Source organism: Lotus japonicus, chromosome 2 (assembly GCF_012489685.1).
Source record: "Lotus japonicus ecotype B-129 chromosome 2, LjGifu_v1.2".
Classification (NCBI taxonomy): Eukaryota; Viridiplantae; Streptophyta; class Magnoliopsida; order Fabales; family Fabaceae; genus Lotus; species Lotus japonicus.
Window position 1 is genome coordinate 69,503,068 of NC_080042.1, and position 10,722 is coordinate 69,513,789.

Below are 10,722 nucleotides of genomic sequence, written 5' to 3' on the forward strand. Positions count from 1 at the left end.
TTCCTACTAATTGAGAAATTACCTGATTTTTTTTACAGACAAATGTTAGTTGTTAGTAAATTAGTCTCTCCTTAGAGTTTGAACCCTAGACCCTTCAACATTCATCCCACTCAACCCTGATGTCTCATAACTCTTACTACTTAAGCTAACCCCCAAGAATGAGAAATTACCTGAGTTTGATCCCTGTCGGAGCCGGTAGTCCGTTGACCTTTGACATGGATCAAAATCGGGTAGCTTCTCAAACAGTAGGAACTGAGTTCAAATTTTACTACGAAGAGGAACTACTTTCAAACTTATTGTATTATACTGGAACCAAATTTAACTTTTTTTTTTTCTTTTCTAAGTAGAACAAATGGATGCATAAAGTAATATTTTTTCTGCTTCCCATTTTTTTATGGTGGAGTTGATATGAAAGCGATGCAGTAAAAGTGTAAAACTGAAAATGTCAAAAACATAAAATATTTACTAGAATTAAAAATAAATTTAATAAAAACAGAAGAAGAAAAAAATGACATACCTAACCTGCCACGCGTTCCCACGAACAGTCCGTGCCTGTGAACTGTGTGGTCCAGTCATCTCTCCAGTAGCGTCTCTTGCTTCGCGACCTCCGTCCCTTGTTCCGTTCCAGCAGTTGCACTTGTTGTAAACTAAATGCACTCACACATTCATTCAATAACTTGAATCATTCAATACTCTAACCCTCACATCACACTCAATCAATCACAATCATAATCATAATCATAATCACATTCAATCAATAACCTCTCTCCTTTCCCATTTTCTCCACTCTTCGATTTCGCCTCTCTGCAAATCACACAGGTTGGTTGGTTGGTTGGTTGGTTACTACTCTTGCAGTTTCATTCAAATCCTGCAATGTGATTGATTTGATTGTTGCATTTTCTTCTTCTTCTCAAGGTGAACAAATGTGGAAGCTCAAGATTGCAGAGGGAGGGAATCCATGGCTCCGATCAACCAACAGTCACGTCGGAAGACAGGTCTGGGAGTTCGATCCTAAGCTTGGATCGCCTCAGGATCTCGCCGAGATTGAAACCGCTCGCAACAATTTCCACGATAATCGCTTCTCGCACAAACACAGCTCTGATCTACTCATGCGCATTCAGGTTTGGCCGTTATTCCATTGCATGATGCCGAAGAAGCTCATAAATCATCATATTCTGTTTTTTTTTTTTTTATCGTCAAATGAGTTTGTTTGTTGCTATTCTAGTGAAATCAATTTGTTGTTATGTGTTGTTGTGGAGTGTGATGTGATGTGATGTTTAGTGGTTTAATATGGTGTTAGGGTTATATTGTGAGTGGAAAGCTGAATGTGCTTTCATGTGAAACAATGTAGTTTTCGAAAGAGAATCCGATAGGCGAAGTCTTACCGAAAGTCAAGGTTAAAGATGTTGAGGATGTGACTGAAGAGGCTGTGGTAACAACGTTAAGACGAGCGATAAGTTTCCATTCGACTCTCCAGAGTCATGATGGACACTGGCCAGGGGATTATGGAGGTCCAATGTTTCTTATGCCTGGCTTGGTAAGTTGTATTTTGAAAACTTGATCAGTTCATCTTATTTGTGAAACTTGTTCTATGCTATGCTATGTTACTAACATACTGGAAACGGCTAGCTTTGACAAAACATCAACAATTGCATTCGAAATTTGTGGTGTTTTCATGTAGTTTGGTGTTTAGATTTTTGTCTTCGCTCTGCATTGATAATCATGAGAACTCAATGTTATCTGGGATGTGCAATTTATACAGGTTATCACACTGTCTATTACTGGGGCGCTGAATGCAGTCTTAACTGATGAACATAGAAAGGAAATGTGTCGCTACCTATATAACCATCAGGTAAGAAGTTCGCATCGTGTTTCCTCCCTATATTCTATGGGCTTCTCCCAGGAGTTTTAATTAGTTAAATGTTATTGTAGAACAAGGATGGTGGGTGGGGTTTGCATATTGAAGGTCCAAGCACTATGTTTGGCTCTGTCTTGAATTATGTTACTCTCAGATTGCTGGGTGAGGGGCCTAATGATGGACAAGGGGACATGGAGAAGGCTCGTGACTGGATTCTAGGGCATGGTGGTGCTACTTATATAACATCGTGGGGGAAGATGTGGCTTTCAGTTAAGATCTTGGCCTTATTTTGATGAGTTTATTGATAGTTATGGTATTGTGGTTTGTTTATTTCTAATTTTGTTGTGGGATAGGTACTTGGAGTGTTTGAATGGTCTGGAAATAATCCCCTGCCTCCTGAGATATGGCTCCTTCCGTATGCGCTTCCATTTCATCCAGGTTCTTTCACTTTATTCTTTTTGTATAATTTTTTCTCAGAGAGATGACATAAAGCAAGGGAAAATTACCAAATAAAAAAGAAACTTTTGGTAAAAGCATTTCTTCAATAAGAAAAACTAGCGTTATGACTTGTCTCTTCCAACAACAATAATAAGTCTTTTTACACTAGATGGGAGAGAAAAAGAGATCTGGAGGTAACTTCATAGATTGGGATAAAAAAATTGACCCATCTAGACTTATTTCTTAATTTAGAAATGTTTTTGTCAAGAACTCATTTTGTTATGTTTTGAAATATTTATAATGTTCAATATAAGCTTCCATCCTTTACAGTTGAGTGTTTCTTGTTAATATTTCTACAAATGATATGTGTTAGCTTGTGTGCATCTTTGCTCAAAACGTTTTCCCCCAAATTCGGAAAGTTGAGTAGAATGATTATTTTATGGAATAATTATATGATGATAGAATTCTGTCAACTTAATCAAGAAACCTTAGTTTGTTGGTTAAGAAATAATTTATTGATTTTGGATTGAACAAGATGACTTGAAGTTTGTACAGATTACAGAAGACTCATCAAATAAAGTTTGTACTGAAATTGCTGTCTTGTTTTTCAATTTTTCACGGTCCCTTGTGTCACATGATGCATGTTGTGGGGGAACAAGAAAGCGATTGCAACATAAATATATTCATGATTAAGAATCTAAATACTATATCCATATTTTTGAAAGAAGGCATCAATCTGTTCATGACCTGATGGTATTTTCTGTTAAATTTGCTGTCTGTAGTCATCATAAACATGGTTTGATGTCCCTTTCATTCTTAAACAGAAAAAATTCACATTTTTATGTTTACAGGAAGAATGTGGTGTCACTGCCGGATGGTTTATTTGCCAATGTCCTACTTATATGGTAAGAGGTTTGTGGGTCCAATCACACCAACAATATTATCTTTGAGAAAAGAGCTTTTTACCATACCATATCATGATATAGATTGGAACCAGGCTCGCAATTTGTGCGCAAAGGTCAGTGAAGCTGTTAAATAGATACACATGAACGGTTTTATATCTCTTATTAAAACTTGGCATTTGATTTCTCTAAGATTCAATTATCATGTTAATTGTACTGGAGTTAACTAAGTTACAAGATTATCTACCTTTGTTCTTGTGCAGGAAGACTTGTACTATCCTCACCCGCTCGTGCAAGATATTCTTTGGGCATCTCTGCACAAGGTCGTTGAGCCTGTTTTGATGCAGTGGCCTGGCAAAAAGTTGAGAGAAAAGGCTATTAATTCTGTAATGGAGCATATACATTATGAAGATGAGAATACTCGTTATATTTGTATAGGTCCTGTAAATAAGGTAATTGTTGAGAGGGGCAGGCATCTACAGGGACTTCGTTAATTTGTTAATTTCTTTTTGTAATTATTATTATTATTATTATTATTATTCTAAATGATTATAACTCAGGTATTAAATATGCTTTGCTGTTGGGTGGAAGATCCAAATTCAGAGGCATTCAAATTGCATCTTCCAAGGATCTATGATTATCTATGGATTGCTGAAGATGGCATGAAAATGCAGGTAAACATATAAGTCAACATATTTTCACCTTGCTAGAATTATGAAGTGATTTTTTCAGTCATTGGACATATTCACAGATGGTTAGGAATGATATGGACATAACTATTGTCTCTCTATGATGTAATGCATGGAACCAATGTTACAGGACAATGGAGCTTTTCTTAAGGTCATGTATTAGAGAGTATTAAAAAGTTAATGTTACAAATTTACACACAACTTAATTTTGGTTGCAGGGCTACAATGGAAGTCAACTATGGGATACTGCATTTGCTGCCCAAGCAATTATTTCAACTAACCTTATTGAAGAATATGGTCCAACCCTAAGAAAAGCTCATACATTCATTAAGAATTCGCAGGTATTTTTTACATTTATTGTGATAAGTTGCATTATTTCCGCCCTTGTTGACAAGAAACTCTTTTCCTTTTTTTCTTGAAAGGTTTTAGAAGATTGTCCCGGTGATCTTAATAAATGGTATCGTCACATTTCAAAAGGTGCTTGGCCTTTTTCCACCGCAGATCATGGATGGCCAATTTCTGACTGCACAGCTGAAGGACTGAAAGTAATTTTTGATGAAAAAAATAATTTGGATTTGCTTATTTGAGTCTTTATGTTGATTGATATAGATTTTTTTTCAGGCTATTCTATCTCTATCTAAAATTGCACCAGATATTGTTGGTGAGCCATTGGATGCAAAGCGGTTATATGATGCTGTAAATGTCATTCTCTCGTTACAGGTAGCTTGATTCCTCATGATTCAAGTCAAGTTACCTGAATAGCTTTTCTCGTGAATAAATCTTGCTCATTATTTTATGCTATTACTTGTGACTATCGTTTCCTTCCCTACTTATGATGCTAATATCAATAAGATGTCCAAGTTATTCACTCATCTTTTAGGATCCTTCACCATATAGAAACATATTACAAATTGTGTTTGATATCAACGGAGCTATTTATCTAGAGAATGAAATGTGTCTACCTTGCATTTACGATGAAACACTGATATAGTTTTTCTTAAAAATATGGTTGAAACTTCATTGAAACCTAATTTGAAATACAAAAGCCTTCATACGGTAGTAAACTGGTTAATGGTTATGATTACAGCTCTTGGGAAAACTAATTTTAGTAGACATGGCTGGGATTGTATTAAGGTAATATTTCCATTGAATGTGGAGGGAAGGATTATCAATAAAACACTATTTCTATCATTCCTTATATTTCTGATTCCAGTTCCAACAACTTTTTATAAAATCAAGTCCATTTGTATGGACAATAATGGTATTATCCAATGTGCACTTATTTTTTAAGCATTATTGCAGAATGAAGATGGTGGCTTAGCGACATATGAGCTCACACGATCTTATAGCTGGTTGGAGGTAACCTTCTCCCATTTTGTCCTGGTTTCATTAGTTTATATTTTCTTTGAAATGTGGAACATTGATGTCATGGCATGTGACACATGTTTATCATCCATACCTTGTTTTTGTTTTAATCTTTTAATTTAGAAGCAGTGGTCCTTAAGCTCCCTTTATACGTCTTACTGACCTCATAAATAAGTTTAAACTATAATCTAACTTTAAGGCCACTAAAATTTTGGCTATAATCTCTTTGCATGCAAATCACATGTCATAAAAAATTTGGAAGTAAACAACTAGGCTGCTTGAAAATCATAGCACTCAGAACAAAAGCTAGTTTATTCCATTCAAGTGTCAGGTTCTCTAGCCTTAGTTTTTGGATTGATGCTACAAAAGCTACTACATGTTAAATCATTGTTTAAGAACAAACCTTTCCAGGTTTCATTGGGCTAACCTTTAAGTTTCAGATTAGGGTTCTTTAGTTGATCCTAAGAATTTTGGAAGCTGTTTCAGTATTAAATTTAATATATAACAATGTTGATAATGACTTCTCTATTTTCAGCTAATCAATCCTGCTGAAACTTTTGGTGACATCGTTATTGATTATCCGTAAGCTATCCAGTTCTCTATGAATATCATTTTCTGTAACTTCCATTCATCTACCCCATCGTTTCAAGTTTTGATCTTTCTAATATTTCCTTGTTCTTTGCTGTTTAGTTATGTGGAATGTACCTCAGCAGCAATTCAAGCTTTAACATCATTTAGGAAATTATATCCTGGGCATCGCCGAGAAGAAATACAACACAGTATTGAAAAAGCTGCTGCCTTTATCGAAAAAATACAATCTTCAGATGGTTCATGGTTAGCTCCTCACTTTTGGGAAACCATATTTTCATAAACTTCTTTATTAATAATATATGCAATCTTCAAGATAATTTTTTATGCATTCTTGCATTTCAAGTTTGATGTACTCATTTTCTGTGAGTTATAATTCTTCTTAGCGTTGAACCTTTTTAGTTTAGTAGATCTCTAACCACTCAAACTTCTACACAGGTATGGTTCTTGGGGTGTTTGCTTCACTTATGGCACTTGGTTTGGGGTAAAAGGGTTGATCGCTGCAGGAAAGAGTTTCAGTAATTGCTCAAGCATCCGTAAAGCTTGTGAATTTCTGCTGTCTAAGCAGCTTCCATCTGGTGGCTGGGGAGAGAGTTATCTGTCGTGTCAAAACAAGGTAAAGTTTGCTGTTTCTAGTGTCCTCATTTTTTATTTTGCATAATCCATAATTAGTAACTGTTTGTCAGAGTCTTTTCTGGGCCGTACTTTTTTTAGAACAACAAATTATACCTTGGAATGTATCGTGATAATGACCTCACTTGTATGCTTCATAGAATTCGTGCTTGGGCCTAACTCAACCCCAAAAACTAGTTTAGGGGTGAGGATTGCCCTACCATACATAAAGACTCTTTTGGTCATATCTTTAGTCAATGTTAGACCTTAGCACCCCTCCTCTCATACCCAAGGCTAAATGTATGGAGCGAAAAGTTTGTAGGACTGGACATCTGCGGACTGCGGGCGATCCAACGAAAATTCTATATAAATCCTGATTAGATATATAATCAAATTTAAATTTCCTTAAGCTGAATGTTTTATCAAAGGAAAAAATCTTTAAACATAAGGAATGATATCATAAATAACATAATTGTTTTTAGAAAGATCAATAATATATATATATATATATATATATATATATATATATAGGGAGCATATCAGGTGAGAGGAGTGGTTTATAGTGAGAGGTGAGAGCATTTAATAATGACCATTAGATAATATTGAATGGCCCAGATTTACCCTCATTAAAAGTACTCCACGTGACACACTTTAATTCTAATTCTCCAACCCCCACGCGCATCTTCTTCCTCTGTGCGACTGTGCTTTTATCCTTGTTCCCCTTCTTTTGTGCACTGTGTGAAAACCATTGTATCCCTTCTACCCACCTAATGTTGTCTCCCTCCGTCCTCTTTCTTCCTCCATTGATGCTTCATCCTTCCTCATTCACACACGACCCATCAAGACATATGTATTAAGTCTTAACAATCTAATAATTTTCTCAATAAAATCCCTAACTACTCTGCTAACCTCTAAATCTTGCTGCCACATGTATCCAGAATTAGTCAAAATTTTGAAGAAAAATTAAACTAGGAAGCAATTGCTGGTAAAATACAGCAAAATCGATAGCTATATGAAATGGTGCTAGACGACTTCGTTGATGGTGGACTGGCAATGATTGGGGATCTATGATTTTCTAAGCACAAGAGTATCATTATTTTGGGCAAACTGATTGATGAAGTTCATGGTTACATGTCCAGAGTAGATATGTTGAGCACTTCTTTCTTGTTGTGGATGGCACTGGAATAGGGGAGAATGAGGAGGAAGGAAAGAATAGGTCGCGCGGTGAACGCAGAGAGAAAGGAAGAGAAAGATGATGCGCGTGGGAGTTGCGAAATTAGAACTCAAGTGTCACGTGGATTGTTTTTAGTGAGAAAAAATCCTGACCCTTCAATTTAATCTAACAGCTGGCAATCAATGCTCTCACCTCTCACCATAAACCACTCCTCTCACCTGATATGCTCCCTATATATATATATATATATATATATATATATATATATCAATTATCATTTGTCATTATCAACATAAGGTTATCATTATCAACATATTTATTTGTTAAAATTAAAAAGAATACTAATGCCAATTTCTACACCACTTCCAAGCACCATACCGCCTTGACTTTCATATTAATTTTCAAGGTTGTTGCATTTTGGGGCTGCCGTGCCAAACCCTTATATGATTCCGCTAATGCCAACCAGGCATACATTCACATCCAACAGAACTAGGTTATAGTACAAGTGAAAATCTCAACTTTGTTTTCACCACTCAGAGCTGCTGATTAACAAAGGGAGTGCCCAAGTCAAGCAAATTAAAACAATGGACCCTTTAAGGGATTGGCATTCCTGCTATTATTACTTGTACAAACATGTTGATTTCTCTATCTAAATCACTTCACTTTTGCACATTCTTTTACATTCATATGCTTCAAATAATTGCAGTCATATTTCAGCATTGTTAAGGTGTCACATTGACTAGAGATATGACCACATAAGTCCTTATATGGTAGGGCAATGCTTGCCCCTAAGCTAGCTTTTGGGGTTGAGTTAGACCCGAGACCGAATTCTAAGATGGTACCAGAACCTATCATATATCTATTTATTGGGTCACTAATAAATGGTGTTTGAGATTTATATTACCTTTAGGTTATAAAAATTACATACCCTCTTGGTACCTTCTGTAATTTAGGCTTTTGATGATTAATTGATTATACACTTTTATATTTAGAGAGTATCTTAGTTTGAGTTGAAGGAGCACTACGTACGGAGTAATTTAGGTTTACGAGGGATCACCTTACTAAGAGGAACACTCCTGGAATGCATGTCCTCCCTCAATTTGGTAATAGAGCCTGATTTAGATACTGCTTCCGCCTCCCCCCCCCTATACCAATTTGACTTTCTCTTTCTTCCAAAATCTCAAGGGTTTTCAATGTTGCGTGTAAAACAATTACCAAGGAAAACATAATTCAAGAAGATGAACAAAATTGGTACAGTTGGTTCTAGGATATGTAGTCGCATCAAGTTTTCAAATAACACTCCATAGGAATACTGGATTACTTCTGACTATCTATATGCTTAGATATCATGAATAATCTGTCTAGCAATGTCTCTGTGTTCAGGTGTATTCAAATCTGGAAGGCAACAGGCCTCATGCAGTAAACACTGGATGGGCTATGCTGGCTCTCATTGAGGCTGAACAGGTATAAAGCAAATTTTGCTGCTTTTGTAATGTTGCCATTATATTGATCAGTTTATTTTTCATGAAATTCATTTGTTGTCATGTTCACCCTCCTTCTGTAATAATGAAACAGGCAAAGAGAGATCCAACGCCACTGCACCGTGCAGCTTTATACTTGATAAATTCCCAAATGGAGAATGGTGACTTTCCACAACAGGTATTGAAGAATTCCATATGACTTTGTTTTTACTCCCCCTCACCCATGTATAAGTGAATGTTTGGAAATTTTTTTACAATTGATTCTAAAGTCAATCAATTCTGGAGAGAAGCTTCTCAGTGCCAGAATTGATTATTAGAAAAAACTGATCCAAACATATAAGTCTGCACCATGAGTCTTTTAATCATCTAAGAACCAAAATATATATCATTTAAGTCATGTTACTTTTCTCTGACTTCAGGAAATAATGGGAGTCTTCAACAAGAATTGCATGATCACATATGCTGCATACAGGAGCATATTCCCCATATGGGCGTTAGGAGAATACCGATGTCGTGTATTGCAGGCCCGTTAATCTTGCTTTAGTTAGGTTGCTGTCAGAATTATTTCGAGCTTCTATCTTTTCCCATGCTCCTTTTCTTTAAGAAGTTTATGACTAGTAAGTTTGGTTGTTAGCTAAACAGAAAGCAAACACGCTGGGAGAATGCCTAAAAGTTTTTTCCATTACTGATTAACGCCTTTCTTGCTTCCCCTGCAGCAGAGGAACTACGTATATGTAGATAATCATTTGTATTGTGTCGCCTTTCTTTTAGTACAAGGAGCACAATAATTTGTTTTGAGACATTGATTCAACTAATTGTGTCGTTGGAACTGAAAAATGTTAAGTTAAAAAATGGGATGACTTTATAGCGTTGAGAATTAAGCTCCTTAATACAGTCCGAGGACAGTTTGTAAGTCTCAAGCACTAGACAACCTTCGTCTTCAGTAAATTTAAGCCTAAAATGCAATGAGTAAAACAATTGCCTCTATGGAATGGGAAAAGAAACAAAAGAAGAGATGCAGGAGCAAATTTAGATAAGAGATAATAAAATAGTTATAGAAGTATATATGTATAAACAACTGAAGTAAATAATCAAATTATGTAAGTAGTCAGGATTTAAGGAAAAAAATTAAAAAAAAAAGGATTTAAGGAAAAAAGCAAATTTGAAATGAGTTAATTTGATAATAAAAGCATCTACGTTTTCACCCCTTATACAGAAAGTCATTTTTGAAGTAATTAGGTCAAGAGACATATATTTGACTAAAAAATAATGAAAAGCTAAAAGTAATTAAAATTATTTTATTTAAGTTAAATAAAAATGTAAATTAAGTTGAAACTATATCTTAAGAAGAAAGAAAATATAAACAAGTTATGCTTCCAATTGAGACTTGAGAGAAAGCACTATATAATTTATGATGGTATAAGTGTTTATTTACCTTAAATAGTTCTTAATCAAATTTGTTCATGTTTAGTTTCTTATCTGAGAAACTCTTACATAGTTTACATAAAAGTTTAATTTGATAACTTTTATCTAAATCACCATTTGAGGTATGTTGTATGAATAGTCATTTTGTAACCGAAGTTTAGTAACCTACTCGTGTATTTTTTTAAATGGT

The 10,722-nt window shown here is 35.2% G+C and overlaps 1 protein-coding gene across 1 annotated transcript; it reads left to right on the forward strand.

Moving 5' to 3' along the window:
- The first annotated feature begins 607 nt into the window (after nucleotides 1–607).
- LOC130739131 (cycloartenol synthase) lies at nucleotides 608–9,918 on the forward strand. The gene is made up of 19 exons (XM_057591360.1): nucleotides 608–819; nucleotides 916–1,121; nucleotides 1,352–1,537; nucleotides 1,763–1,852; nucleotides 1,933–2,127; nucleotides 2,212–2,296; nucleotides 3,148–3,314; nucleotides 3,462–3,650; nucleotides 3,759–3,872; nucleotides 4,106–4,228; nucleotides 4,310–4,432; nucleotides 4,509–4,607; nucleotides 5,190–5,246; nucleotides 5,788–5,834; nucleotides 5,943–6,086; nucleotides 6,279–6,456; nucleotides 9,010–9,090; nucleotides 9,202–9,285; nucleotides 9,527–9,918. Exons 2-19 carry the CDS (start codon nucleotides 924–926, stop codon nucleotides 9,638–9,640), a joined length of 2,274 nt encoding a protein of 757 aa, XP_057447343.1. The 5' UTR covers nucleotides 608–819; nucleotides 916–923; the 3' UTR covers nucleotides 9,641–9,918.
- Nucleotides 9,919–10,722: the final 804 nt, after the last annotated feature.

Bases quoted from the DNA above. Each gene is read 5' to 3' on its own strand.
- LOC130739131 (XM_057591360.1), top strand. From the start codon at position 924: ATGTGGAAGCTCAAGATTGCAGAGGGAGGGAATCCATGGCTCCGATCA. The intron at 5,247-5,787 runs GTAACCTTCTCC...CTCTATTTTCAG, and splicing joins GATCTTATAGCTGGTTGGAG to CTAATCAATCCTGCTGAAAC. The intron at 5,835-5,942 runs GTAAGCTATCCA...TTTGCTGTTTAG, and splicing joins GACATCGTTATTGATTATCC to TTATGTGGAATGTACCTCAG.